This window comes from Gallus gallus, chromosome Z (assembly GCF_016699485.2).
Source record: "Gallus gallus isolate bGalGal1 chromosome Z, bGalGal1.mat.broiler.GRCg7b, whole genome shotgun sequence".
NCBI lineage: Eukaryota > Metazoa > Chordata > Aves > Galliformes > Phasianidae > Gallus > Gallus gallus.
This window is the reverse complement of record NC_052572.1, coordinates 17,622,542-17,638,523: the sequence shown is the minus strand read 5'-3', so window position 1 is coordinate 17,638,523 and position 15,982 is coordinate 17,622,542. Positions and strand designations below refer to the sequence as shown.

Sequence of the window (15,982 nt, the reverse complement as noted above, 5' to 3'; positions counted from 1 at the left end):
TGACAAAATGGAATCTGACATGGAAGTGCCATTGAATTCTTCTATGTGGAAAAAATGGCAGCCACTGACATTCACTGACATTTGCTGAACATTTATGGAGTCCAAACAGTGGATGTGAAAACAGTGAGGTGGTGGGTGGTGCATTTCAGCAATGACAACAGCAATGTGAAAGACAAGCCACATTCCTGACAGCCATCTTAACCAGCTCATCCAACAAAGCGTCAGATTACAACTAAGGAACTGTATGTAGAACTGAATATCTGCTTCAGTGCACTGGAAATGATGGTGACAGTGACAGAATATCACAAAGTTTGCATGCGGTAGGTCAGACCAGTGCTCACATGAGAATACAAAGAACACTGAATGCAAGTTTGTCAGTATGTATTGAACAAAGACAAGGCTGAAAATGACAGTTTCCTAGGTCACATCATTACCAGTGATGAGATGTGGTGTCTCCACCACAAGCCAGACTGAAGATAGCAGTCCAAGGAATGAGAAGATGTGAATACCGCATTGAAAAGAAAGACACAGCCCTCAGCAGCTAAAGAGATGTGCACTGCCTTTTGGGCTAGGAAAGGGCTGGTCCTTCTGGATTTCCTGGAAAACTCAGACAAACATCAATTCTTATTGCTACATCGTGATGCTGACTGAGCTGAAGGCTTGAACTTTCAGAGTCAGGTCAAATAAGACAACTTCTCTCTTGCAAGACAATAATGCCAGGCCCCATACCAGCGTAAAGACTGTAGATCACATTTCCAGTCTTGGCTGAACTGGCCTACCACACTCACTGTAGAGTCCAGATTTGGTGCCTTCTGACCTCTATCTTTTCAGACCAGAGAAAAATGGCTGCATGCTCAGCACTGTCCTACAACAATGAGATTGTAGCAGTTGTGAAGCAGTTGGCCACCTCCAGTGGCATAGATTTTTACAAGCACTCCATGCAAGCTCCTTTTCATCTTGGGCAAAAATGCGTAGCTAATGGCAGTTACTATGTTGAAAAAGAGTGTTCTGAAGCTAGAAACTTGCTCTATCAAATAGTGTTATTGTGCTCTTTGTATCTGTTGTAGTTTCTATGGAAATAAATAGGAGGCATTACTTTCAGGGTGACCGAGGTGTACAGTGAAAAAATTCATAAATGCAAAATTTTTTCAGTGCCCACTGAAGACATGTCTTCAATGAGGTAAATTCCTGATTTCTTAACTACGTGCTTGATAAATCTACAGGCACAGAAGTTCTTGCACGACAAGACTTTTGTGCTTCCTCTTTACTGAGGCGTGGAAGGTTCAGAGTTTCTGTTTGAAATTTTGCAGTGTATTTTTTCACTTTAGCACAGGCTGCATCCTGTTAGCTGTGCTACTGCTGCTGACCTAGCCAATTATTTCCATTTTTCCTGTTGACTTTGGTGGTTTAGGGTTTTTTTCATTTGTGTGTCTTAAATATCCTATCTAATGTATTATGCATATTCCTTTGCTGAATTTTATTATCTGAATTTCTTGCCATTTCTTCAATTTATCCAGGTAATTTTACATTATAAACTTGTTCTCCACCTTAGGAGCCTTCTTCATCAGGTCTAAAGGATGCACCTTTTTCTTATTCTGAAAACTTGTGGCAAAGTTAATATTCCTTCCTTGTTAAAATTACATAATTTCTCACTTCTCCTGCATTCAGTGTGCCAGTGTCCCAGTGACTCTTTATTTCTTGATGAAAAGTGAGAAGTTTGACTTCATATGTTCAAAGACTTACTTCTGAGAAACACCTAGCATGGAAAGCTTTTAGGTAGAAAAATTACGTTAACTTATCTGTAATCTCTTATGTCCTGTTTTCTTGTCTTTTTAATTTACAGCACACAAGACACTCCATCCATTATTCTGTCCGTAAGTTCCTCAAGTGTATTAAAGGTTTAATTTGCTTAGGTGGAATTTTACGATTAAAATTAACTTATAAGGTCCATCTTACCATAGGTGCACTGACTGCAGTAGTTACCCATTTCACACCAGTGGATGATGTGGTCTGTTATTTCTAATAAGCCTCTTTTAAAACATTATAAATCACTATGAACTTCAGATGTTTATCTGGAATTATGTAGGATTCCCATGAAACTTCTGTAGAATCTTCTTCTACTTGCACTAGGAAAATTATCTTTATGAAGAAGGCTGAAAAAGTCATTTTTTGCTTAATAGCAAAATTCTTCCTGCATGTTAAGAGTCAGGACACAAGCGTGATACCAGTTACAGAATGGCTTTGAATACCTGACCAGTGGGAAACATTTGTGGCTTATTTCAAAGGATGAAGTCGCCAAAAAAGATAGAGAAACAAAATAACTTCCTGGAAGCTGCTGTGGCTGTTCGGATGAAACGAAAAATAGAACATCTCAGATGTAAACATTAATAGTCTCTTGTATGACAGATGAAGATGGAAGGAAATTGCTGATGGCTTGAGACAGCAATCAGGAAAATATTAATGTGAAGAATAGCAAGGAAGATTCTGTAGCCAAAATAGGGATGGTGTTAACTCCTATTGGAAATGCCTTACATGGTCAGAATGAAAAACAAACAAACAAAGAAGCAATAAATGTTTAAATTAAAGAGCTTGAGAATAAAATAAAGTCAAGGGTGGAGAAAAAATAGGTCTATTATTAAGGTCTTGGATTCTCCTTTTAAAAACTTGTGAAATAAGTTAACAAGTTGTCTGAATGATGGAGCTTGAGGACTTGAATTTAGAGAAGGCATAAAACTGTGTTAACTCCAAAACACAACATTGTTACAGTGCTGATTGTAAGGTGGAAGTTACACATGCTCCAAATCTGCATCTTCTTCCATGACTCCTGAAATACATGAAACACACAATAGCTGTGGCTCTTGTGTTTCAGTATGAGTCTTAAGTGTGCTGAGAGTATTTGGCTGTTTTTTGTGGCCTGTGACCTGCAGAGCATACATTTATTTGCTCTTACAATCGTGACTGACTGTACCTAAAAAACCCACACAGCATCCCAAGTGTGCATCCCTCTACAATTCATCCCCCTACAATTTTTTTTCTGCAATTTCTCTTGAAAAAATAAAGCATCTTCCCACAAAAGTTTTGTTAAAACTAGTTTATTACCATAGAACAGTTCTGTTTCAGGCAGAAAAGAAAGATATCTTGTCTCTCTGAACACAACAAATCTCCTGCAGACAAACTGTAGATTCCAGGTTTATCAAAAGTAAACATTAGAACTTTTTGGATCTTATTGATAAGTAAATCTCCTGACAATAGAATTCTATTTTTCAGCTGAAGATTAGACCTGAAAGGCCCTAGGAATTTTTTATTTTATTTTTATCACATCTTTCAAAAGCAGGTCTAAGTATACACAACACAAGACAAAATAAATAGTTTAAAGAAAAAGCAAACCCAGCATTTGTAAAAATGTCCCACTTCTCACTTATTGTACTCTCTTTCTCTCTCTCTCTCTCTCTCTTTTTTTTTTTTTTCCTGTAGTTCATCTACCACCTCAGGGTGCAAAGAAGTTTAAATCCCCGCCTTTTAATTCCCTAAGGACTGGAGCCGTTGTTCTCCCACCAGCGCCATCCTCCAAATCTCAGAAAAGAGGACATTCTCACAATCGTTTGCTCTATTCTTTCTTACCTGATCTATCAGGAGAGCCTCTGAAACCAAGCCATGTCCTACCTGCAATCCCAAACCAAACAAAATCCAACCCTGCAGAACAGCTTGAGAAATCCCTCACCAACCTAGACACTGAAAATTAACTCACTGCACTGGCCTCAAACACATCAGCTGAAATATATCTCAGAGCTTGTTACGAGATAGGTATATAGTAAAACCTCATTAATTTGCGCAAATTATGCTCTTGTAAGCTGGAGTGTAAATGTACAACAGCAACGAAAAGAGAGGATAGCACACAATAAAAGCTGCACAGTGCATTTATATTTATATTTTCATTATAATTTTCATTTCTGATAGAAATATTAAGTATTTAATGTGCTGTAAATCTATTTTGTGAATGGAATCCTTATAACATGCAATCTTGTTGCAGCACTGCACTGTTAAGCCCTCCATTGAAAACAGGAAGAAAGAGTAAGATTTTCTGTGTGATTTCCATTTCAGAATTAAAGAAACACAAATTGATGGGGATTCTCTAAATTTTGTGAAGGTACTGATTCTGAAGCTGTATGCTAACAAAATTATCTTTTTAAGATTAAAACAATTATCTCAAAATAAAAGTTCTAGCAAACTTTTTTTGGTTCTTTATTTCTCACATACTTTCTACATTTCAAGTTTGTGGGTTTTGTGACTTCTACAGACCAGAAAAGTATAATGAAACACAAATCCTTGTGGGATAGACAGGGCTATAGCACATCCTGTTCAAAACTGTAGTTTGCACTGACAGACTGAAACATCTTTCTTTTAATATTTAATATTCCTCATTTATTAAAATGCAGTTGTTCACTGTTGTTTTCTTGAAACAAAGTTTGTATGGTACAGAGCTATTAGGCATCATTTTAGAGCTTTGATCCCCCAGACTGAAGGAAATCTAACTAGACAGCTGTTTAATTCAAGAGCCTTGGCAAGTGCCTTTGACTGAACGTTTAACAAGGCTGTCTTCTCCTAAAGGCCAGCAAAGACACCAGCCTTCTCTTGTCTCAGAATTCTTATCTAAATATTGCTGCTATTACACAGGAGGCTTCTCCACTTCTGATTATGGAGGAGGTTGTTAGGACCAACCAAAGACCACTAGGGAAAGAAGAGCGTGGGCAGCACAAGGGGGAGGGCATTCCCCTTTTATTGCGCATTCTGTATCACTGTTGCTAGCAAATCTGTCCTGTATCAACAGCTCCAACAAACGTGGTGTTTCTGTCTGTCTCTAGATAAACATTTTATTATCTGTGGAAATGTTTCTTTTGCTGTGTCACTGTAAAAGACAAGCCTAGCACGAAAGAGAAGATAATCGTGTCTCTGTAGCTACAGTTTCCAAATGCCCTGAGGAAATGAGTATAAGTAGAAGGGCTGGTGGTTGTCATAGGCTGTCCCAGAAAGCAAAAAGCACAACAGCTGCTCTGAAGCAACAAAGAGAAAAGGGAACCTTTACACACAAATAAAACGATATTTAATTCATTTCCAAACATCAAATTAAAGTAGCAACATGACTTATACATCTAGCTTCTTGCTGAAATCCATGGGAGTAAAAAGCTTGTGTGTTTGTGCCTGACAGGCAACCTAGTCCCCGAGGCTAGATGGAAAAAATACTGCATGACAAAAGCATGCTCTGTCAAAGGAAAAATCTGGCATGCTCTGTGTTTGCACATGACCAGCCTCAGTCCAACTCCACTGGAAAGTTCAGAGTTGCTCATGCAGACTGGTGCCCATTCCACAAGGCCCCCACCTTACCTGCACTCCTCTCCAGTGCCCCTAAATTTCTCTGCCTGGGAAGCCCATCAGCTGCAATCCCCAAACTCTCCATTCTTACTCCAACCTTTTTATACATCCCTCTGCCACCTCACACGAGAGGCAAGTGGTTCATAAGTGACATTAGAACTTCATAGAATACTCAAATTTCTGTGCAAGTCTTAGGGCACTATCAAAGCTGAAAAATCAGTGTCACAAAGTTGGTGCAGACTGCAATGATAAGAAGGAAAAGGTAGTTCATGCAGCACTGAATGACAGCAAGTGACCTCTGTATTAACCCTAAATGTCAGTGTAGGCATTGCTATTGTTAATGCAACATGCATGGACAAACCTGAAAAGGGAACTATTTTTGATCAAGGTTAATGCTATCTTTCAAATGAAATTCCTTAAAAAATGCAGAACTTCAGATGCAATCACTTGAAGCAAGAATTACACTAGCACTGCCTCCTATCTACACAATCAACAGCTAGAAGGAGACATCTGCTAGCTGTTGGTTTTTTTCTGTCATATCCCACTTCTTTTCTGGGAAGAAGTGATGTTTTCCCTTGGGTCATTAACACAGAAAATAGACTTTTTTTCAGGAAAGGGATGAAAAACTAATTGCCTGTAGACTGCAGTATTTCCCTGAACAATCTTAAATATGTAGTAATCAGAACCAAGATCCAGGTCACTTTTCCAATGTATTTCTTCTCTAAAGCATTAGTAAAGAGATGGTTCACATTCACAGTTTACCAAATATAGCTCTTTTTAAAAAAATAATGCTTAAAGAAAGCACTGAAAGTTATTCTCCAAAATGCTCTCACCATAAACTATTTTTGTCTTTGTGCTTGGGTAATGAAGTTCCAAGTTCCACAGTAAATAAACTTGTCAAACAATCTTAAGTCTTTCACCTTCAGAGGAATGTGAAGTGTTCACTGCAGTGCACTGTACAGAAGGTAACAAATGAACCAATACCTACTTAAGCTATATTGACATCTTGCTATTTTCCTGAACAATAACAGCAGGATAGATAAAAAGAAGACTAAGACAGTTGATTAGCAATTACCAAGAAATGTCTGGTCAGTAGGCAATAAAAGAGATGCTTCCCCTCTGCCTAGGGATTAAACATCTTTAACACACTCTCTTGTGGCACCAGCTGAACGTTAACTCACAGCGTTGCAGTACTCAGTTGTCCGAGGAGTTTGGCTTGGCACCGAGTTATGAAAATAAATATACATACAGGATACATTTTCTGACCAAAACATAGTACACTTCCTTACTGGAACATGTTGTATCTACAATATATCATTACTATGAATAGAATTTGAAAATGCTTTTGAAAACAGCATAGATGTTATTCCAGTGGATAATTTACATATAGATTCATACTGAATGCAGTGTTGCACTCTTGCAGAAAATTGTGAAGAAGGTTTACATTCTTCCATTATTTCAAAGAGAAATGTTCATAAAGGTAAAACAAAAATACGTACAATATTATGGGGATCTTTCAAATCTATTCCACCAATGAAAAGTGTATGTGATGAAAAGGCCAGTCTTCCAGTATAAGTACCTGAAGTGTAAGCTATACTGTCTAAAACTCAGTTCTAATAAGGTGTTTTAAAAACCTCTACTCCTGCCAAAACTGGAAATCCCAGCTCTTCACCTCAAATACTGTACTCATCTATCATCACCAAAGGTAAATCTGCACAGTCTATGTACTTTTTACTGCAAAGCATCAAAAGCATCATTACCACTTCCGAGCAAAAAAGAATAGCAACTTTTCAGACAATTCTAAAAAGGCTGTAAGAGCTCATCTAATCATGGAATCATGGAATCACAGAATATCCCCAGTTGGAAGGGACCCACAAGGACCACTGAATCCAACTCCAGGCTCCACACAGCTCCACCCAAAATCCAAACCCCACATCTGAGAGCGCTGTTCAAATGCTCCTTGAACTCCGGCAGCTCAGGGCTGTTACCATTGCCCTGTGCAGCCTTTCCCATGTTCCGACCACCCTCTGGTGCAGACCCTGTTCCTAACCCCACCTGTCCTTCCCCTGGCACAGCTCCATGCCGTTCCCTCGGGCCCTGTTGCTGTCACAGAGAGCAGAGCTCAGCGCTGCTCTCTGCTCCCTGTGAGGAGCTGCAGCCGCCATGAGGCCTCCCCTCAGCTCCTCTGCTCTGGGCTGAACAAACCCAGGGGCCTTGGCCGCTCCTCACACACCTAGCCCTCCAGACCCCTCACCAGCTTTGTAGCTCTCCTTTGGACACTCTCTAATAACTTTGTGTCCTCCTTATATTGTGGCACCCAAACCATACCCAGTGCTGGAAGAGAGGCCACACAGCACAGAGCAGAGGGGACAGCCCCTCCCCTCGCCCACTGGCAGTGCTGGGCCTGGGGCACCCCAGGGTATGGTTGGCCCTTTGGGCTGCCAGGGCACACTGCTGCCTCATGTTCAATTTGCCATCAACCAGCTCCCCAAATCTCTTTCTATCAGGCTGCTCTCCAGCCTCTCATCCCACAGTCTGTATATATATCCAGATTGTCCTGTCTCAGGTACAGAATCTGACACCTGCTTTTGTTGAAACTCACAGGGTTGGTTATTTCCTAGCCCTCTAATGCTTCATGAACTCTGCAAGGCCTCTCTGCCCCTGAGGGAATAAACAGCTCATCCCGATTTAACATCACGCTCAAATTTATTTAGTATACCTTCCAGTCTTGTATCCAAGTCAGTTATCAAAATGTTGAAGAGAATTGGCCCTAAAATACAGAACCCCACTAATGACTGAATGTCGGGCTGATGTAACCTCACCAGCCAATTGCTCACCCATCACATTATGTATTTGTCTAGCTGCATGCTGGACATTTTGTCCAGAAGGATACTGTGAGGACTGGTGTCAGAAGCTTTCCTGAAATCTGAAAATATTACATCAACTGACTTCTCTTGGTCAAGTAGGTGGTCAACCCTGTCATAAAAGGAAACTAAATTAGTTAAACAAGACTTCTCCCTCATGAACCTGTGTTGGCTGTGACTTAGTGTCCGTGCAGTCCTTCAAATGATTTTTGATAACTCCTATAATAATCCTCTCCATAATTTGATCATACTCTCACCATCAGTCATTAAACTTGTTACACTGCATCTGGTCTATAGTAACAATTTTGAATAAGACAGAAGTATTGCAATAGCACGTTATTGTGACTTTGTATTTTGAAAGGATTTTTTTCTCTCATAACATTAATAGGATTTTCCTACGTTCCTTGGTTTAAGTTTCAGAGAAAATAGAGATTTTCTTGTGTTATCTCCGTGGGTGGAAAAGTTCAAGATCAACAGTGAACCAGTTAAAATTGTCAGGTATTGAACATCAAAGCCAATTCTAACCAAAAGCACTGGGAATTACCTGATGTGAAGCAGCAGCCATGTAGCCAAGAAGTAAAGTCCAAGTCCATCTAAAAAGTGTTCCCTTCCTTCTAGCCAATGCCATCAAGGCCTGTCTTCTGAAGCTACTACTGAGACTAGTCTCTGCAGATACCTAACTGGTACAGCCTCCTGATGACTTCCCATTCCACAGGTCACCATTACGGATTCTCTACAGATATGTAGATCACAGTGTGACCTTCCATTGCGCCACAAACACCAAATTTTAGAAATATGAATTGTAATAAGAAACTCTAAACCTATATATACTAAGTATACAGTGGTACAGGTAATATTTTCTATTTCTAAAATTTGCCACTTGTTCTATTTTTGTGACTATTCATAGTAGACTCTGGGAAATAAGGCAGAGATTTATTACTGAGAACAGCTACACTAAATTCTTGAAATGATGAATTAACCCATAGAGAAATTCTGTCTCCCATTCTGTCCTGCTTCTAACACCAGATAGCTGTACTTTGTTCTGATCTGGGAGTCTGGAGCTTCTTAAATATTCATTCACCCTCCTGCTGTGTATCCAAGACATCCTGTGTAGGGTGTTTATCAGAAAGGGATTGGATGGTTTTGAGAATTTTAGTACTTGAAACTCTAAAAATATTTTTGTGCTTTGGCCTTTCCTTTTAAAGTGTCCATCTTTTCCACAGTTCACTAGGTTGAGACCACACTCACCAAGATTATCTTTCCACTGTTGAAATGGGTGTCTTTTCATTACGTCCTAGAAACTACAGACTAAAGCCACTTAATTTTGTCACTGTCCCTGCAATCTTTTTCTCTCTGCTAAACATTTGTAAAAGATTTATTTCCCTCCAAATAACACTGAAATCTCATTTGCACTGTGGGTTCCAAGGCATAGCTTACGAAAGCTTCTGATTTGCCATTGCTTATGTTTGTTCAGGAGACACGCATTCATAAATTCAAGATGCATGAAAATTTCCACTCAGAAATGTAGCAAACTGTCAGTGGCATAGGCGATGGGTGTGTTTGTGCTCATCTACTTCCTTCTATACAGGTTGGTGGGCTTTTTTTTTTTTTTTTAATGCCCAATGAATTTACATTGGGTTTCATTGTTTTCATTCTTACATAAATGCCTACTGTACACTCTGCCAAACGCTGCAGTTATGAGCTTCATAAAAGCATAAGTGAAGCCTCATGATGCAAACTTCAAAATACTTAGTTTCAGAAATAATATTAATAAAAAAAAATCAGTGCGTCACGACTTACAGCTACCTTGCTACTTTCCTCAGAACAGTCACTAAGAATTCAGATAGCAAGTTCTTAACTGGGGTAACTGTGAGGTCCTCAGCCTCTTGGTTTACAACAGCAAGAAATACTTTCCTGATTTTTTTTTTTCATATGAAAATTTTATCCATTGATACTGTCAGATCTATTGCCATCAGTTTTCAACATTAGTTTTGTAAGTGCCAGATCAGGCCATGTCTGACAAGCATCAAGAACAGTCTCTAAAGTTGCTGCAGAAACTGGTGTAAGCTCTGTATTTAAATGGAAAAAGCAAGCACCCACCAACTTTGCATACTTATGGTGCTCACTGGTAAGGTGACAAATAGGAAGACAGCCTGCTCTCGTGGAGGCTTTAGTCTCATCTGAGCTTTTATATGATGATAGCACCCATTTTCCAAAATTCATGGAGATCTTGAGGCAAGCCGGAGGGCTTGTTATATGGTCTAGTGAAATTTACTATTTGGCAATAAGTAGCCACTCCATCACTGCAACTTTCCCAGTAAGCCAGTAAATAATAACACCCTAATGTTATGGATAAGGAAACTAAAACAGGAAGATTAGACACTAGGCATGCAATAGTGGCTTCTGAGAACTCGGGTAGGAGAGCCACCTGCAGTGCTCAGGTGTTAACCTTCTGAAATATAGCCTCATTTATCCCTGCTTATTTATCCCTCATTTATCCCTGAACCTCCCTAGGAATGTTCAGTATTTATGACAATCTAGGTAGAGAAGTGCAGGAAGCAAATTAAGGTCTGAAAAACAAATATTATACATGGCTCCTCTTAGTACACAGTGCAGAGAATCAGAGACTGAAACTAGATCCTGGCCACTGGCCTATGCTTGTACTTGGCCAAAAGCCACCCTGACTAGTCAGCCGAGGCAGCTCAGCTGCAAAGCTCCTGCTGGGGGATGTGCAGTAGTTACAGTGCTGTCACTGACAGTTTGAAAAGCAGCATTACCCATGGCTATGGACTGTTCATGCAGGACTGGGGATCCTAGCCAGAAACCACAGCCCCAGAGCAGTAGTACAGGATTGAGAAAGAGCCTTAATTTTCAGGAAAATTAGATGACAATCTTCTTCACAGCAGTTACTTCTTGTGATTACTGTCTGGACTAGGAAAAGCCTAGAGCTGCACTGGATAAATTAGCTGCTAGCCAAGATTAGCCCTTCTTTTCTATCCTTGATCTCCTTGGAGGATGGAATAGCACAAACAGAAATCTTGGAGTCACAGTTTCACTCTGCTATCCCAAATAATAGAAAAGAGATTAAGTTAATATCTAACAGCTTTCAGCTGCTCTCCTGACAGGTTTTGTGAACTCTGCCTGAACTCATCACCTAATACGCACAGCTTTTCTGCAATAATGAGCAATAACTATTAATACTGTAGTGGTTCTCACAGAGAATGGTTTTGTTTCGCCCTCTTTAGCTGATCCAAATCTAAGTGCTGCAGCCCTCTAATACTGCCGTGGAGAGACGCCAAATATGGCACACGAAGTCAGCACAACCTTTTCTGGGCATCATCACTTGGTAAGTACCTCGGCACATCAAATTCACCCACATACAATGGTGCATAACCAGCACTCAGGAATGCAGATCTGTATTTACAGCTTAACCATAGGAAAGTGCTGAGGAGGAGAATGTAGTCACGTTCTCCTGTTGTAACAACTGAAAAATGTCTGCAGTAAAATCTAAATCACAAGTTTCTTTGCTGTCTTCTTTGACTTGTCTTTAAAAATTAAAAAAGCTAATTTAGCAATGCTTCGAACTGTCTTCTGTGAGCTGAACAGAAATCATCAACTCAAACAACTGTGTGTTGGTGGCATTGAGGGTGTTCCTACAAACACTGTTTCAGCCAGCAGTCGATCTTGAAAATCAACATGTATTACTGTGCCACACAGAAACATGCAGATATGGAAATAAAATCCACATTGCCATAACTACCCTGTTTAATGTTCTAAAACCCATAATCCTAATTTAGTAACCCAGATGTTGGGTTATGTTCAACAGTTAGGCTAGTTAAGATTAACAAGTATGAATTGTTTCAAACAATGACTTAACTTATTTAAAATGTGAATAAATCCTGTAGGCCTTTGTCTCTGCATCAGTCTTCACTTATTCATGGTCCCCTTTGAATATGCTATTAAATGTGTACAAGATCTACTTACATTTTGATCCATCTTTCCCAACTTTGCAAGATCATCAAGTGAATTCTCACATTCATGTGTTTTCTCCAAATTTACAGTCTGGGGAAGCATAACAGATTTTGCATTCCACACAAGAGAATGTTGTTGTTGTTTTCTTTTTCTGATGGTTGCTATGCCTAAACATAGTGTATTATGTAAGACAGTCAAATAGACTTTTCTACTTCTAGTATTTGTCAAGGAAAAAAAAAAAAATCCATCAGCTGTCTGCAGCTGAGATGTGTCAGAAATCTGTGTCAAAATGGTCTCCTTATTTAGGACCTTCAAATAAATGCTGCCACAGGTGTGAAGTACTTCCTTTCAAGCACATCAACCAACAATCTCAACCCAACAGTTAGTTTGAGAAACCAACTCTGAAGCTATTTTTAAATATATTTTCATAACAGAAATCACAGCTCAGCTCAAGAAAGACTTTTCAGAGAAGAAAACACGCCAGTGACCTTTTTGATTTGGCAGTCATCTGGACTTCTTCAAGAGCCTGACTTCTTTTCAAGATAACTCCTTTTTTTTTTTGGTTATGTTTATGGGAAGTCCTTGAAAGTAATCAGCACTGATCCTCCAGCTGTTCAGATGTTATGCCCATGGTCAGATGATCAGTATTAACTCTTCAATGCCATCAACGCACAGTAACAAGAAGCATTACTGAACATAAATTATACTGTATGGACTCTCAAAACAAGATCAAATGTCATAACATCAATTGGCTGTAATTATTTCCAGTACATCCTGGTATGGGGTACCATCTCAAAGTAATAGCATAAATTTGTCTAGACATTGTTTTTAAAACAATCAGTCACTCATTTTCAAACTGATTACCCAATCGTACTGGGAAAGTCCTCCAGATTGCGTAGTTTTGTCTGTATAGTGAGTAAGAAAACACTGAATAAGAATACTTGATGTTTTGATTGCTTTTTGTTGTTGTTGTTTGATTGTTTTTGGGTTTATTCATTGGATTTGGTATTTTTGTTGTTGTTGTGGTGTTGTTGTTTTTATGTTAGTTTTCATTTGGTTGGTTGGTTTGTTTGGGGTGGTTTCTGGTAAAGAAGTGTAAGCTGTGAGTTAAAATTCTAGGAAAACAAAACCAGCTACTTCAGATCATGGAATCATAGAATCGCTAAGGTTGAAAAGGAACTCTAAGACCATCCAGTCCAACCATCAATCTATCACCACCATGTCCACAAAACTCTGTCCCCCACAGCCACATCTACACGTTTCTTGACCATCTCCAGGGACAGTGACTCCAGCATCTCCCTGCACAGCCTGTTTCAATACCTCACCACTCTTTCTGAGAAGAAGCTTTTCCTAATATCCAACCTGAACCTGCCCTGGCTCAACTTCAGGTCATTACCTCTCATAACGTCACTGTTACCTGGAAGAAGATGCTGACCTCCACCTTGCTCCAACCTCTTTTCAGGTAGTTGTAGAGAGTAATAACGTCTTCCCTGAGCTTCCTCTTCTCCAGACTAAACAATCCCCATTCCCTCAGATACTCCTTGTTGTTCCAGTCCCTCCACCAGCTCTGTTGCTCTTCTCTGAACACGCTCCAGGGCTTCCATGTTTTTGCTGTAGTGAGGAGCCTAGAACTGAACACAGTATTTGAGGCGCATCCTCATTAGTGCTGATTACAGGCGGACAATCATCTCCCTGGTCCTACTGGCTATACTATTTCTGATGTAAGGATACAAGTCAGAATGCCATTGGCCTTCTTGACCATCTGAGTACACTGTTGGATTAAGTTCAGACAGCTGTTGACTAACACCCCCCCAGATCCTTTTTCTCTGCTGCTTTCCAGGCTCTCCGCCCCAAGCCTGATGCATGGAGTTGTTACGACAGAAGTGCAGAACCTAGTACTTGGTCTTGTTGAATCCCATACAACTGGCCTCAGCCCATCAATTCAGTCTGCCCAGATCCCTCTGAGGCAGATTGACAATTTGTCCCAACTTGGTGTCATCTGCAAACGTACTGAGGGTGCACTTAGCCCCCCTTGTTCAGATCATCAGTGAAGATATTAAACAGGACCGGTCCCATTACAGATCCCTGGAGAACACCACTCGTGACCGGTCATCAGCTGGATTGAACTCTATTCACCATTGCTCTCTGGGCCTGGCTATCCAGACAGCTTTTTACCCAGCAAAGAGTGTACCTGTCCAAGTCATAGATTGCCAACTTCCCCAGGAGAATATTGTTGGAGACAGCATCAAGGGCTTTGCTAAAGTCTGAGTAGATTACATCTACAGCTTTTCCCCCATCCACCAGGCAGGTCACCTGCTCATAGAGTATTGGTCTAGTAGGACCTGATTTTCATGAACCTATGCTTGCTAGGCCTGATCTCCTGGTTGTCCTGCGTATGCTGTGTGATCACACTCAAGAGATGATATGCTACACAACCTTCCCTGAAACTGAGGTCAGGCTGACAAACCTGTAGTTCTCTGGATTCTCTTTCTGACCCTTCCCATTTAGGGCATCACATGGGCAAGCCTCTAGTTTTCTGGGACCCCCCTAGTTGACCAGGAATGCTGATAAAGAGTGTACCAGTTCAGTCCTGATGTGTACTCTGAAAATTTTGCTTTCTCTGTGAAGATAGCATCTTGTTTACACTTATTTCAGTAAATTTTTCAGTGCATTTGTAATATAAATGCTTTTTAAACCTCGCCTTTTAGAACTTGCTTCCTGAGGTTTACACTTACCACTCCCACCCTTTTCAAAGAGGAAATAGTGGTGCCTAGTTCAGCACAACAGAATAGTATAGCAACAAAATGGAAAGAAAGATGATGATGTGTTGAGTTCTGAGTACCCATGTGGACAGACAGAGGCATTGTGGAAAGATGTTGCCAGGAGAAACAGAGAAACTAAGGAACAACTTCAAGGTAATATATTCCCAAGGCGAGGCTCACTGTGCATTTTCAGCTTAACCAATAGATTCAAGAAGATTTTCACAGTAGCTGTGTAAGTAACTATTGTCATTGGATCCTAGGTAACTAGCAAATAAAAATATTATATTCACTAGAGGTGCATATAGCATGGTCTCTAACTTTAACTAATTATTTTCCGAGAATATACACAAGGTTGTTCTGCTGTATGCAAAGAAACAACCAACATAATATTCCAGCTTCAACATTCAAAAATGTTGAAGGGAACCTGCTTTCCAGACAGATCCAGAGAAGTTTATTCCTTCTCTTTACCAGAGTCACAATAACAGCGAGTCTTCATTTTCTTGTGGGTTTCAGGCCACTTTCTTCACATCACCAATTTTTCTGGTTCCCTTGCTCTTGTTATTAGTAACTCTATAGGTTACTAATACTCTTCTTAGCCTTACTGCTCAGTGCTTGTGGTTACGCATTCTGGGACATGCTCTCCATTGTTTCAGCTCTTTCCTCCATAAAGATCTCTCTTGCTTCTGTATTTTCTACAAATGAAATTTAAAGTCTCTATTTACAACTGATCATGCTGGCCAGTGCAGCAAAGCTGGCTGAGTTACTACCTCAGGAATGTGGTCTATATCTGTGTGAACAGTTAAGACTCATACAGCTGTGTCATATAGTGACAGCCTGTGTTGACAGTTTTGACTTTCTGGCAATACTTATCCAATTTAAATTAAGATCTTAATAGTCTCTAGTAAGATTTTAAGACAATTGCCTACAAATAAGTTTCTGAGAGAGTGGAATGTCACAGAGCAGCAGGGCACATGACACTAAGTTCTGTTGGGATTTGTAAAGAAAAGAAATTCT

The 15,982-nt window shown here is 39.9% G+C and overlaps 1 protein-coding gene and 1 long non-coding RNA gene across 3 annotated transcripts in view; one reads left to right on the top strand and one right to left on the bottom strand.

Moving 5' to 3' along the window:
• Positions 1-4,232, top strand: part of ANKRD55 (ankyrin repeat domain 55) — a 51,040-nt gene extending 46,808 nt beyond the window's left edge. The window contains exon 11 of one of the 2 annotated variants that reach the window (XM_015277573.4): positions 3,475-4,232. In XM_015277573.4, the coding sequence (XP_015133059.1) occupies positions 3,475-3,743 (269 nt within the window). In that variant the 3' untranslated portion in view covers positions 3,744-4,232. The remainder of the gene's footprint in view (positions 1-3,474) is intronic. The other variant, XM_040655937.2, reaches the window with a different exon arrangement.
• The window catches only part of LOC107051943, a 41,948-nt gene extending 29,646 nt beyond the window's left edge, over positions 1-12,302 (bottom strand). Inside the window, exon 1 of the long non-coding RNA XR_001463939.4 lies at positions 12,219-12,302. This is a non-coding gene — a long non-coding RNA (uncharacterized LOC107051943). The remainder of the gene's footprint in view (positions 1-12,218) is intronic.
• Between the last annotated feature and the right edge of the window lie 3,680 nt (positions 12,303-15,982).